At 35.1% G+C, this 14,289-nt stretch overlaps 1 protein-coding gene across 1 annotated transcript; it reads left to right on the forward strand.

Moving 5' to 3' along the window:
• The first annotated feature begins 1,561 nt into the window (after positions 1-1,561).
• LOC124921687 (DAR GTPase 2, mitochondrial) lies at positions 1,562-4,902 on the forward strand. Its single transcript, XM_047462378.1, has 9 exons — positions 1,562-1,837; positions 1,988-2,080; positions 2,157-2,261; positions 2,724-2,801; positions 2,969-3,119; positions 3,216-3,286; positions 4,105-4,201; positions 4,282-4,448; positions 4,522-4,902. Exons 1-9 carry the CDS (start codon positions 1,724-1,726, stop codon positions 4,765-4,767), a joined length of 1,122 nt encoding a protein of 373 aa, XP_047318334.1. The 5' UTR covers positions 1,562-1,723; the 3' UTR covers positions 4,768-4,902.
• Positions 4,903-14,289: the final 9,387 nt, after the last annotated feature.

Consider the following 14,289-nt stretch of genomic DNA (forward strand, 5'->3'; position numbering starts at 1 on the left):
TTTTAATAGATATTTCACTTATATTTTAATTAATATTTTGACTTTTGATGGATAATAAACGAAATTTGTGAGAGAATAAAGTAGAATTTGAAATAATTATGATAAAAAAGAGAAAACACAAACATATTTTGGTAAAATATTGTTTTTGCCTATTTAAGTTAAAATAATAATTTACATTAAACAAATGAAAAAATTAAATTAAATTAATAGAACCAAAAAACTAAACTTGAATAAAATGACCATATTTGTAATAATTTATTTCAATTATATATATAAAAAATATTTCTATAAATAAAAAATTATAATAAATATGAGATTAGATGACTCCACACAATATTAAAAAAAAATTGAATAAATGAAAGAACAATATTGATATTTTAAAATTTATATAATAGTTCTGTATTATTTTTTAATAGATATTTCACATATATTTTGATTTTTGATTGATAATAAACTGATTCTAAATTTTTTGAGAGAATAGAGTATAAGTTGAAATAATTATGTTTAAAAGAGAAAAAATACAAACATATTTTGCTAAAATATTATTTTTTACCTATTTAAGATAAAGTGATAATTTACATTAAAATATGAGAAAATTAAGTTGGATTAATAGAACGAAAAAACTAAAATTTTGAATAAAATGACCATATTTGTAATAATTTATTTCATTTTTATCTAAAAACATTTTTATAAAAAAAATTATAATAAATATAAGAATAAATGACTCCACACAATATTTAAAAAATAGAATAAATGAAAGAATAATATTAAAAAATTTCAAACTTATATATTTAATATATACCTATCTAACAATTATGATACTGTAAAATTAATGTCAAACACAATATAAAAACATAATGGTAAAATTTATGTAATAAAATTTAAATAATTATTAATTTTTTATAATTCAAGTGTAAAGATGTAAATAAAAAAAATAGAACTTAAATGTGTTAATTTTTTATATAATAAAATTTAATTAAGATAAAAATTTATGTTTATTGTATTTGATAAAAAATTTAAACTATTGAATATAGCAATTATTAATATATTATACGAGGAATGATAGAGTGAAGGAATTTGGTGAGGGAATGAGGTGTCATCACCTTCATAAGGGTTGGAAAATGTAAAAGTGAGAGGAAAGAGAGAAAAAAGAGAAATTATTTGATTTTTTCAGCGAATAAGATTATGCCACGTCATTCCCTCACCAAATTCCCTCACCAAATTCCCTCACCAAATTCCCTCACCTAATCATTTCTCATATTATATAGTGTGATTCAATTTATTTTTTTATAAAATTTTTTAATTTTTTTAAATTTTATGTCTTAATTATATCGCTTATATATTGATCAGTTTTTATAGCATGAAAAACTTATTAATTTAAATTATTTTTTTTACTAGGCATGACCATTATAATCTCCAAAGATAATTAATATATAATCACAGCATTCATATTTTATAATATTTTTAAATTTATTATTTTTTTTGTAATAATATAAATTCTTATATTAAAGAACCGGCGTGATTTGTAATTTGAAACTGCAGTTCCGACCGTTGCTATCCCTATACAAGTTAGAATTTTTGAAATCAGATTAAAAAAAAAAAAGCTTACCTTTTCGACTAGAAAGGACGTAAACTGGGATCGAAATAATCGAAAATGGTGGTGAATCAATACTAGTTATTGGCCTATCCCCCCTTGTTTAAAGACTTTTCCTGACTGTCGGCAATGGCGGGAAAGCAACGTTCAATTTGGTTTACCACTCATATGGCTGCCGCATCTTACGCCATAGCCGAGCGGATTCCTATGGTCGATATCGTCCTTGAAGTCAGAGACGCTAGGGTGATTCATATTCACGTTTTGCATTAGCTTTTTTACATTTTAAACTGATTCTTTTTAATTGCACGCCAGCTGCTTGATGAAATGCTTCAAAGGGTTTGACTGATTTTATTCAAAGTTATGCATTAAGGGAGTTTATTTTGGTGTTTTCAGGCTCCAATTTCATCATCTATATATGAGTTATTCAAGAACTTCATTCACGACTCGAACCAAGATAAGAACCTTGTTGGTGGCTCACAAATAAAGGTTGCTGCAGCTCTTTCCTTGTTAATGGGTTATTTTGTTGTATTACGGATTAACTAACACTGTGGGCATGATTCAGGCTCCATTTTCATTTAATTGTAATCTATTGAAGAACTTTTCGAATGATGCAAACCATGTTATAGTCCTGAACAAGATGGACCTTGCTAGTCGTTCACAAAGAAAGGTATAACTGGCTTTTATCCTATTTCGTTTTTGCAGGAAATCCTTTTAAATGTAGATAAAATTGACTTTCTAATTTCTAACCTTGATTGAACCAGATTTAATTCCATATATCTGACCCATTTGGAAACACTTATTGTTTATGTTCATGCATTTTGATTTATTTCAAGATAAACAAATGTCTGAAAACTAAATTTAGTCAGAATACAGATTCAGAAATTTATTTATGTTTTTGTATTTGAAAAAGATGCAAAAGCAGAAATCAAAAGTGTTTCCAAATGTTCTGGAATTCATCTTTAGAACGCCCACAAGGGTAGTTCAAAAAGAAAGGGTTCTGCTTAAGAGACCAAATGTCTTAGGATTCAATTCCTACTAAGAATGCCCTAAGCTGAAGTGGGGGTCATGACTCCCCAAAGTCGTGTTAGCTTCCTAAATTAAGAAATAATTTTCCTCTGTTTTCTTGTAGGAATGGGAATCTTATTTTCGCCAAATGAATTACAATTGCTATGCAGTAAATGCTCACAATAAGGAGAACATTAAAGAGGTAATGAACTTTTCAAATAAAACTGTCAAATTGAAATTCATCCAAGTACAAGTATGTTCAGGAGGTTCTACAGATCCCAATCATTGTTAATGAAGATGAATCATGCCCTAGTTACTATAAAATATTTGAGATCTTTTCTTTTATGGGTTGAAAATTATATCTTGCAGTTCTTAATCTCTCTGCAATCTCAAGTTAAAGAATTGAAGCAGCCTAAACATTCTAGCCATACATTTTCTTTGATGCTAGTTGGGATCCCTAATGTAGGGAAGTCTGCTCTAGCCAATTCCTTGCATCACATCGGTCGAATTAGTGCAGCTGGTAATTCAAATATTTTTGTTGAATAGAACATATTCATTTGAATAAAACATTAGAATGTTTAGACAGTAATTGATTCCTTTTACTTGATTCCTTCAGAAAAAGGAAGATTGAAACATGCAACTGTCAGCCCATTTCCTGTGGAGACTAAAGACATAAGTGCCTTGAAGGTAATTTTTTTTTTATATATACTGTATTTTCCGAGTATGGTTAAAAAATGGGTTAATACCTGCTGAGAAATTCACACAAATAACATGTTATGATAGAAACTAGAATAGAAGCTAAATCTAGTCTCAAATTACATAATAATTTATGAATGGTATAAAAGAATAATAGAATATGAGATTAGGAAGAGAAGAAGGTTAACTATAGTGATAACCTACAATTGAGATGATGATAGAGTTTAATCGTATAGATGAGAAGGCATTGAATAATAATGGATGAGATATAGAGAGAATTGGGATAGGTGAGATATATAGAACCTGTTAAGATCAAAGTATTACCAATTATGGCATAACCTCCTTTTCCCGACCTTTTATATGTCCTCCAACCACGTTATTGGTAAGCCACTAACTACTAGCTGAATGAATATTGTCACGTCAGCTTATGCTAGGGAAGTTAACCCTAACCCTACTTGTTCCCTTGTAACATAACACTAATCGATAGAGATAGAGTAACACAAGTTATAACAAGGTTCGGCCAACAAATGCCTATGTCCTCGTGGTGTCGTTCATTCTAATCTTTAGTCTCTATTAAATAGTACATCAAAAGTCATACAGTCTACTATAAATGAGCCCAAAATCCAACAACACAGTCTTTAACTAAGAGTTTGAAATTCAAGTTCAATTCCGGTTTAAAACACTTTGAATGCAGTGCTAGCCTTCATCCTAGAAAAAAGACCCTGGTCTAAGATTTTTTTTTTTTTTTTTGTGATGAATGATCAAGAATACCTACATTTTATAATCCTGTATTTTCTTTTCGGTTTCAGATTGGTAGTCATCCTAGTATTTATGTCTTGGATACACCTGGAGTTTTGCCGCCTTATATTTCTTCGAATAATGTATACAGAAAACTAGCATTAACAGGTAAACAATAATCCCATAATTTCTGTCTCAATAAATTAGATTAATTGACATTTTTTTCAAATATAATGTTGCTAGTTCAGATTCCATTAGAGATCCTCTGGTTGGGGAACTAGAACTAGCTCAAGTTTTTCTAAGATTATTCAATTTGAGCGACGAATACATCAAATGGGGAAAACATTCTAGTATAATAACAGATTCAAGAAATGAAAAGACGAGGAAAGGCCAATATTCGACTGATCATACACAGGTATTTTGTTTTTTAGCTTAAGTTTTGTGAGTAATTTCTTAGTTGAATGTTCGTTACTGATTCATCGAGACAGGATTTCATAGTGGGCGATGTTCGCAAGACTTTGTACGATTCACTTGCGAGTTTTGAAGGCGATTTGGAAGATGAAAATTGTATGGAGAAGCTTATTGGTGAACAATTTGAAGCGCTTAAGAAAGCGTTTCGATTATGTGAAGAGTCAGAAGAGATGGTTAATAATAAGTTGGCGAGTAAATTACTTGATCTTTACCGAATTGGAAGGCTTGGGCATTATACTTTAGACTCTCTGCCTGTTGATTGATTTTAACATGAATTTTTGGGTGAAACTAGTAGAGATTCCTGGATTTTTAACTAGTTCTATATGTTACTGAGTAATATTTTTATTTTTGTTAAGAATTGTTTTAACCAATTATAGAGTAATAGTTAGTGAATTATTCTTTGGTCAAACACCCAGAAAGAAAGAACACTGACCCCAAATGGTTTGGTTCGATAGGGTTGATGACTTGATGTTATGCAAATTGAAGTTGAGTTCATATTTGTATTAGACAATTTTATTTTACTCACAAGCTAGTTTGGTATCATGTTTTTGACAATTTGACAAAAAAAAGAAAAAACTTTTGAAGAGAGTTCTCAACTTTTATAAATTGTATAATTTTTAATTTTATTAAACAGATTAATTTATAAAATATATTTTGATTATAAATATTATATAGTTGGTTTTGGATATGCTCATCTTATTGTAGGGTGTGTTTGGAAAATTGAAATTAGAGGTGGCATTAGAATTAAATTTCACACAAATTGATATTTTACCATTGCTATTAAAAAAAATAACATAAATAAAGAACAAATAGTCAAATATAAAAATTAATATAAGAGAAATGTTAGGTAACTAGAATCATTATTATTAATTTTTTTTAATAGGGATATGTTATTTTGTAGGTGGATTAAAAATTTAAAAATTCTCTATTATATTCAATTTTATTCTTCTCAACTTTCATATTAACATTAATCTCACTCAATTATTTATCCTAATATAATTGAATATCTAATACAATTTTATACTTTTTATATTTAGATTACAATAAATCACTCACATTTTTTTTTTATCAAATTATCAAAAACATAATAACAAAATTATATACTTAATTAAATTATTACTAAAACATTATTTAACTAAATTAAAATTCAATAAAAAACTTGAAAAAAATTGTTTTCAAATAAATTTATTAACTTTTATATTTTTTCAATCTCAGTTCTGGAGTGGAGTGGAAATTTGACAAAATGACCTGATAATGGGTCAAATTTGAAAAATGACCAACGCTTGATAAATTTTATAAAAATGACACTTTCGACATGCGAAATGTCTGTCTTGCCCAGGATTGCCTCTTTACATGTAATACACGTAATATCAATACGTGTATTATATGTTACGCGTATTATGTAATACACGTATTCATATTGTGCGTATTACATATTGCGCGTATTATGTATTACGCGCAATATGTAATATATAAACCCCACCCCATTTTGACCCTCATTTTAAATCGTTCCGACTCACAACTTTCTCTCTCCAACTCTAAAAACTCTATCCCTCCCTCTCGTTCTCTTTTCCACGACTCTTCGTTCAAGATCAGCAACTGCCACAACTCTCCGTTCGTTTAAGATCAGCAGTTGCCACAACTCTTTGTTCGTTCAAGATCAGCAGCTGAAGACCCACAACTCTCCGTTCTCAAATGTGTATGTTCATTTTATGTAATTTGATTTGATGACTTCTTAATTAGTGATTATGAACACTAGGTTATATACTTATATACTATAGTTGATAACTCCTAAATGCGAATACTATTTTATGAACAAAGACAGATGTTGCTCACGCGTATTGCTCACACGTATTGCTCACTGAGGGGGAGTTTCCTACTAGGTTTCATGGAAATACAATGTGGAAAAAATTGTCCACAAGTTTTTTCAATTGACCTATTGGATATGGGGATCCTATCCATTATATCCATTGCAACAAACTTATGAGAAAGTTACTACATTGCATTTCCATGATACCCTAGTAGGAAACTCCTCCTCAGTTATGGTTAACTCCATCTTAAAAAAGCAACAACATAAGTAAGTAAAAATCTTGAGTGAGGAACATTACAATACGCGTATTGTAATGCTCCTCAAGTGTATTATTAATACATTCAACTTTTTAGTTCTAATAACTATCGTTGAACTGTTTTCAATTGCATCTCAAGCAATTGTTTACTTTGATGGAGAGTGAAAAATTACAGATAGACCAACAAAATCATTGTATCTCGAGATGTTGTTTTCAATGAAAAAGCTACTTAGAATTGGAAGGGGAAAAAAGTTGAAGACTTGGGATCACAACTATTTACTGATCCAATTACATCCCAAGCTAGTACATCCCAAGCTAGTACATCCCAAGCTAGCTCATCTCAACCTTCTGCACAAGACTCAGAACCTGATTCAAATAGTCTTCCAAGAAAGACCCGAATGGTTCAAGACATTTATGATGAAATTGAGTTTGAATTATTTTCTTGTGATAGAAAGATTCTTCCTGGACTTTGCTTAACTTGTATGCCAAGAAAATATTTCATGAGTCCCAAGTCTGTCATCTCAAATTCTTTCATCATTTGATTCTTGAAGTCTGCCACCATAGCTTTGTTTGTTCCAAAATAGATGAGATCATCTACATATAAACATACAATCAAAAAATCTTTGTCAATAGTCTTCACATAGAGAGATGATTCACTTGTACTTCGATTAAAGCCTTTCTTGATGAAATAGTTATTGATTTTGCTGTTCCACGCTCGGGGTGCCTGCTTTAACCCATACAATGCCTTTTTTAGTCGATAAACTTTCTTCTCTTTTTCTTTGATCTCAAAACCTCCGGGCTGCTCAACATACACCTCTTCTTGAATTTCTCCATTTAGAAAAGATGATTTTATATCAAGTTGAAATATATTTACCTCCAACTGAGCTGCAATGGCTACACAATTAATGTGATGGTGAAGCTCAATTGTTGAAGATGAAGCGTGAAGGAAGATGAAGCTCAAGAGATGCATTGTTTAGTATCATAAATTGTATTTAATTTGAGTTCTAGATCCTTCCATCTTATCCTTTAAATTTAAATTGAGAGTCTCTCATTAGTTTTTCATATATCAAAATTAAGTGAGCTGTAGCTACTTAAGAATTCTATCAATAAAATCATATTTTCCGCACCAACAGTATTGTAATGCTCCTCAAGTGTATTATTAATACATTCAACTTTTTAGTTCTAATAACTATCGTTGAACTGTTTTCAATTGCATCTCAAGCAATTGTTTACTTTGATGGAGAGTGAAAAATTACGGATAGTGTTGCTCATTTTGTTCCAAAGTTAACCAGAGGTTTGAAAGTTCCCATAAATTATACATATGCCGAATTAGTTGATATGATATATTCTGCTACTAATGTTGACAAATCTAGATATGATTTAGTGCTTCAAGCCAAGTATATACTCCGGTTATGAATGCCAAATTTTCTTTTATAATTGATATCAAACAAGATATGGAAGTGAATTTATTTTTAGAAGAAGCGATGTCAATCCACTATCGCACTATATTGTGTGTCTCTTTAGTAGAGAAGTCACTACCGAGAAACCCAACAAACCCAACTCAAAAAAGTGTAGTGGTTCTAGAAACAGATGATCTTGACGTATTCATGAAGTTTTAGCAGCAGGAGGTTGTCTTTGAAACTCAAAATGACATAGAAGAAGACCCATGTTTGTGTCTGATTGAGGGGGTTGATGATTGAGTTGCTAGTAACCCATATTTGTGTTTGAATGAACGGTTTGGTGATTGGGTTACTAGTACCCAACCAAGCAGTGCTTTGGTTGCTAGTACCAAACCATGTAGTAGTGATTGGGTTGCTAGTACAAAACCAAGTAGTGATTGGGTTGTTAGTAACATACCAAGCAATGAAAATCCGATACCTGATGCATTAACTTGCAAAATCGGATTGGAAGTCAGTACTTTGTTTGAGAATAAAAAAGAACTTCAATTGAGATTACATAAATATGCGATGATTAATCATTTTGAATTCAAAGTGGAGAAGTCAAGAAAAGAACTTTGGTATGTGAAATGTTTGAATCAAAATTGCAAGTAAAGATTGCGTGCTGTGAAAGGAAAATCCTCAGAGATGTTTGAGATTAAAAAATTTGTAAAAGATCACACATGTTCAATTGTGACGAGGTAAGAGGATGAAAGACAATCATTGTCATGGGTTATTGGGGAATGCATGAAGAGAAAGTACATGGACCATCACCATGACCACATGCCTAATAAAATAATGGAAGACACGTAGAGAAGTTATGAAATAAAGATAAGTTATAATAAGACTTGGAGGTCTAGGAAAAAGGCCCTAATGGCGGTGTGAGGAACTATAGAGAATTCCTATGGTAATTGTCATCATACCTGTACATGTTGGAAATGAATAATCCGAATACCATAATAGACATCCAGACAGATGAGCTCAGTCATTTCAGGTATATGTTCATGTCCCTAGGCGTCTCAATTAGGGGTTTCAGAAGTTGTTGTCGTCCTGTATTGTGCGTCGATGCCAGTTTTCTTAAGCACAAGGTTAGATGTCAACTATTAGTGACTATATCATTGGATGCGAATGAACAACTATATAATGTTGTTTTTGGCGTCGTTGATTCAGAGAATAATAACTCCTGAAAATATTTCATGCAAAAACTAAGAGAAGCTATTGAGTCAGTCCTAAATCTCGTCTTTGTATCCGATAGGCACCCAAGTATTGTCAATGACTTGTGCGTAGTTTTTCCAGAAATATATCACGGTACATGCACATACCACATCAGGATGAATATTATGGCCAAATTTAAAACCGATCACTGCCACGTAGAGTTTCATTTGGCTTCTCGCGCATACACTGTCTCAATGTTTAATCGGCATTTTGACAAGATCAGGGCTAAAGACCCTCGTATTGCTGTCTATTTGGCAGATATTGGGATGGAGAGATGAAGTCATACATTTTCCCCGGTAAATAATACAATCAAATGACAAACAATTACGTCGAGAGCTTTAATAGTCAGAGCAAGAGCAAAAATGCTAGAAAGTATCCCATAACAACCTTAGCTGATTATTTAAGATTAGCAATATAAGAATGATTTCATAATAGAAGAGAAAAATCGTCCAATCACACAAAACGTTTATCTCAGTATTATGAAAGTTCATATGTGAGCAAGTCTAGAAGGCCATATTATATAACGTCAATCCACTTAACCGATTCGAGTTTTATGTGCATGACGGTGAATCTAATTTTAAAATTTACTTCAAAGGAATGACTTGTAGTTGTAGAGTATTTGATGTATCTAGTTTTCCTTGTACTCATGTCATGATTGTTGCCCGTACCCGGAAATTGGATCCCTATGACTTCTGCCCAAGGTAACAATTGCTCACTTGTTGAATCTATCTAACCAATTTCTCACATGTTTAATCTTTATCCTTTTTAGATATTACTCAACTGAATCGTTTTTGAATGCATATGTGGAGACATGTGATCCAGTTTGTCATGAAGACGTTTGAGTTATTTCCGAAAATATCAAGAAACGAGTGTGCCTAAAACCACATGTTAAGGTGAAAAAGGGCGGCCAATAACAAAACATAGGTCATCCCAAGGTGAGCCTCGTAAGGTCCTGAGACGATGCAATTCATATGGTGGTCAAAGTAATAACATGGCAACATGCAAAAAAGTGATGCATGCACCATATACTGCAATAACATCATCTCAACAACATGAGTCATCATCTCAACAACATGAATCATCATCTCAGCAGCATGAGCCTTTAGCTTGAACTTCAATTTCCTTAAGTCCTCTTAATATTGAATAATTGTATGAATAATTATATTTTATGATTTCATGTGTGCCATTTCCTTAAGACAATATTGTATAAATAATTGTATTGTATGAAATTAATGCTGTTGAAATAATTGTATTGTATGAAATATGTGTTAATTATTGTGGATTTTGCTGCAACATAATGTTTTAAGTGTACTTTAAAAGTGTTCTAAGTTTACTTCAGAAGTGTTCTTAGTGTTGAAAGGTTGGATTGAAATGACTCCAGCATAGCTATTCAAATTACATTGTTCTAAGTTTACTTCAGAAGTGACATGCTTTACACATATGTATCTTAGTTTCTGTCAATAACTACAGAAGTGACATTACAATACGCGTGAGTTATTGTAATACGCGTATTGCAATAACGCATGCATATGACAATATGCGAACATTATTGTAATACGTGTATTGCAATAACTCACGCATATTGTAATAACTCATGCGTATTGTAATAACCCTCCATCCCCTGTTCTATAATATTTTCACACATCATCACCAGCTCCAACAAACCTTGAGATCAAGATTGCGTATCGAATGGTCCGTTGGTAGACGGTGATGATGTGTAAAAGTCTTATAGATCATTGTGCTCTTCTCACGCATATTGCAATAACTAATGCGTATTGTATAGTTTCTCCATGTTGTGCCGTAAAACTTTGCCTCTCTATAAGACTTTTACACATTTGTACCAGATCCAACAAACTTTGATATCAATATTTAGTCTCGAATGGTTTGTTGGGAGCTAATGCATATGTGATGCGGTGCGAGTCGAAGAGGCGTTTATGCGAAAGTTGCAGCATCCGAAAATATCTCGCAAGTGTCAGATTTCGACGATTGCCTAGTGTTTTTCGGGCGGAAACGTTTAGGGGCTCAAAATCGCATTTTTATTAGTTTCGGGTGTTTTTTTTGCAATTTATTAAAAGTTGTTTACTTCTTTTGCAAGCTAGGGTTTGAGTATTTAAAAGAATCTTAAAACACTTTGTGAGGGGAAGATTATTAATTAGAAAACGAGGTTTCCTCAATATCTATCAATTTTCGGTATTCGTAAGAATCAACGAATCTTGATAAAGGTTCATCCTAGCCACGCACGCTGCATCAGTTGGTATCAGTTTCCAGTCGACCCTGAGGTATGCCGCCCCGAAGACAGCCGCGCAACCCTACCCCTGGTGCTGATGATGGTGACCTTGCTGAGTTGCGACGTGAAAACGCTGAGTTTCGCCGTGATAATGACGATTTGAGGCGGCAGGTTGAATGGTTGACGCAACGGATGGATGCATCTATGCACATGCACCACCCTGAAGATGATGTTACGGTGACAGATGAAAACCCTCTCGGTGGTCTTCGGAATCGATCCCCTGAACGCCCCAATCATCGCTGGGAGCAGGCTTTCAGGGTGGACATCCCTAAGTTCGATGGTAGTCTACCACCGGAAAAGTTTATTGATTGGCTTTCTCAGGTTGAAGAGATTCTGGATTTCAAGGAAGTTCCTACAGATCGTCGTGTACCCCTTGTTACGACCCGCTTACATGATCGTGCACAAGCATGGTGGCAACAGTTGAAACAGACACGTGTTCGTCATGGTAAGGCAAAGCTCACGAATTGGGACAAATTCAGGAAGCATATTAGGGTTGCGTTTCTACCATATAATTACGAACGTAACCTGTACCAACGGTTCCAGAATCTTCGTCAGGGTTCTCGTTCTGTGGATGACTATTCCACTGAGTTTTACACCTTTGTGGCTCGTGTTGACCTGTCTGAGTCCCCTCTCCAGTTGGTTTCTCGCTATATTGGTGGCCTTCGCCTCCAGTTGCAGGATATTTTGAATATGTTTGATCCCTTGACTGTTTCTGAGGCACATCAGCGTGCTTCACAGGCTGAGAAACAGCTAGCCAGGCGCGGTTCGGGTAGCTTTGGAAAACAGGTTGTCCCCACTAGTGGCATTGGTTCTTCTTCCCAGCCGGCCCATCCCACCCTAGCCCCCCCTCGCGGCACTACAACCCCCCCGCAGGGACGTCCCGGTGGCTTGCGTTGTTTCAATTGTGGTGAAGTTGGCCATCGCCAAGCAGAGTGTCGCAACCCAAAGTCCACCAATCGTGGTCTTTTTACTGAGGTGGATGATCCTGACTCTGCTCTTCCTTCAGATTCAGCCCCAGTGTATGATGTTTATGATGATGAGGCAGCGGAGGAGTATGTTTCTGGTGATGTTGGCCCCCTTTTGGTGATTCGTCGATCATGTTTAACCCCTCGTGCTCCTGACAACGAGTGGTTACGCAATAATCTGTTCCATTCCACTTGTACCATCGGTGGCAAAGTTTGCACCTTCATCATTGATGCTGGGAGTTGTGAGAATGTGATTTCTGAGGTTGCAGTTTCGAAGCTGGGTCTGTCCACTGAACCTCACCCCAAGCCTTATCGCCTGTCCTGGCTGAGTCAAGATTGTGTTGATGCCAAATCAGCCCAAGAAGGGTGCTGCCCCCACTCATCATGCGTCCCCCCTGCCACCTTGTTGTCTCGGGGTCCTTTTCAGACCGCCATGGTTGAATCTGGCATGGTGTTTGCTCTATTTTGTTCGCTGATTACCTGTGGTGCTAGTTCTGAGGTTCCTATTCCAGTGCAGCCGCTGTTACAGGAGTTTGCAGATGTTTTTCCTGAGAATCTGCCTTGTGCCTTGCCTCCTTTGCGTGATATCCAGCATCACATTGACTTGGTTCCAGGTGCTGCCCTACCCAACCGTCCTCATTACCGCATGAGTCCCAAAGAACATGACGAGTTGCGTAGACAGGTGGAGGACTTGCTGGCTAAGGGACACATTCGAGAGAGCCTTAGTCCCTGTGCTGTCCCGGCCCTTCTTACCCCAAAAAAGGATGGGTCTTGGCGTATGTGCATTGATAGTCGTGTTATCAACAAGATTACAGTGCGTTATCGGTTTCCTATTCCCCGGTTGAATGACTTGTTGGATCAGTTGGGTGGTGCTTCTGTGTTTAGCAAACTGGATCTCAAGAGTGGGTACCATCAGATTCGTATTCGCATGGGTGATGAGTGGAAGACTGCCTTTAAGACTCGTGAGGGCTTATATGAGTGGCTGGTTATGCCGTTTGGTCTGTCGAATGCTCCTAGCACCTTTATGCGTGTGATGAACCAGGCTCTTCGCCCTTTCATTGGGAAGTTTGTAGTCGTTTACTTCGACGACATCTTGATTTACAGTGACAGCGAGGTAGCACACCTCTCCCATCTTCGTGAGGTGTTATCTGTTCTCCGGCGTGACAAGTTCTATGCTGCTTCCTCGAAGTGCACATTTCTTACTGATTCTACCCAGTTCCTCGGTTATGTGGTGTCTCGGGAGGGCCTGAAAGTGGACCCGAGTAAGGTACTGGCTGTCAATCAGTGGCCCCGCCCCTCTTCGATCACCGAAGTTCGCAGTTTTCATGGTTTGGCTTCCTTCTATCGGCGTTTTATTCCTCATTTCAGCAGTGTTACGGCTCCTATCACTGATTGTATGAAGGGGGTTAAGTTCTTCTGGACGGATGATGCCGAGGCTGCCTTTGTTAAGATCAAGCACCGACTCACTTCAGCCCCTATTTTGGTTCTTCCTGATTTTTCCCAGCCATTTGAACTACATTGTGATGCTTCGAAATTGGGTATTGGGGCTGTACTTAGCCAATCTGGGCGTCCTGTTGCTTATTTTAGTGAGAAACTGTCTAGCGCTAAACTTCGTTTCAGTACCTATGATATTGAGTTCTATGCTATTGTCCAGGCAGTCAAACACTGGCGTCATTATTTATTTCAGCGGGAGTTTGTCTTATATACGGATCATGATTCCCTCAAGCATCTTGGTGGTCAGGACAAGATTTCTCATCGTCATGCTTCGTGGGTCTCTTATTTACAGCAGTTTACTTTTGTGATTAAACACAAGGCT

Source organism: Impatiens glandulifera, chromosome 1, assembly GCF_907164915.1.
Source record: "Impatiens glandulifera chromosome 1, dImpGla2.1, whole genome shotgun sequence".
NCBI classification, from domain to species: Eukaryota; Viridiplantae; Streptophyta; class Magnoliopsida; order Ericales; family Balsaminaceae; genus Impatiens; species Impatiens glandulifera.

Coding starts and splice junctions, on each gene's coding strand:
- LOC124921687 (XM_047462378.1), top strand. CDS start 1,724: ATGGCGGGAAAGCAACGTTCAATTTGGTTTACCACTCATATGGCTGCC. Junction 2,262..2,723: donor CTAGTCGTTCACAAAGAAAG/GTATAACTGGCT, acceptor GTTTTCTTGTAG/GAATGGGAATCTTATTTTCG. Junction 3,120..3,215: donor CGGTCGAATTAGTGCAGCTG/GTAATTCAAATA, acceptor TGATTCCTTCAG/AAAAAGGAAGATTGAAACAT.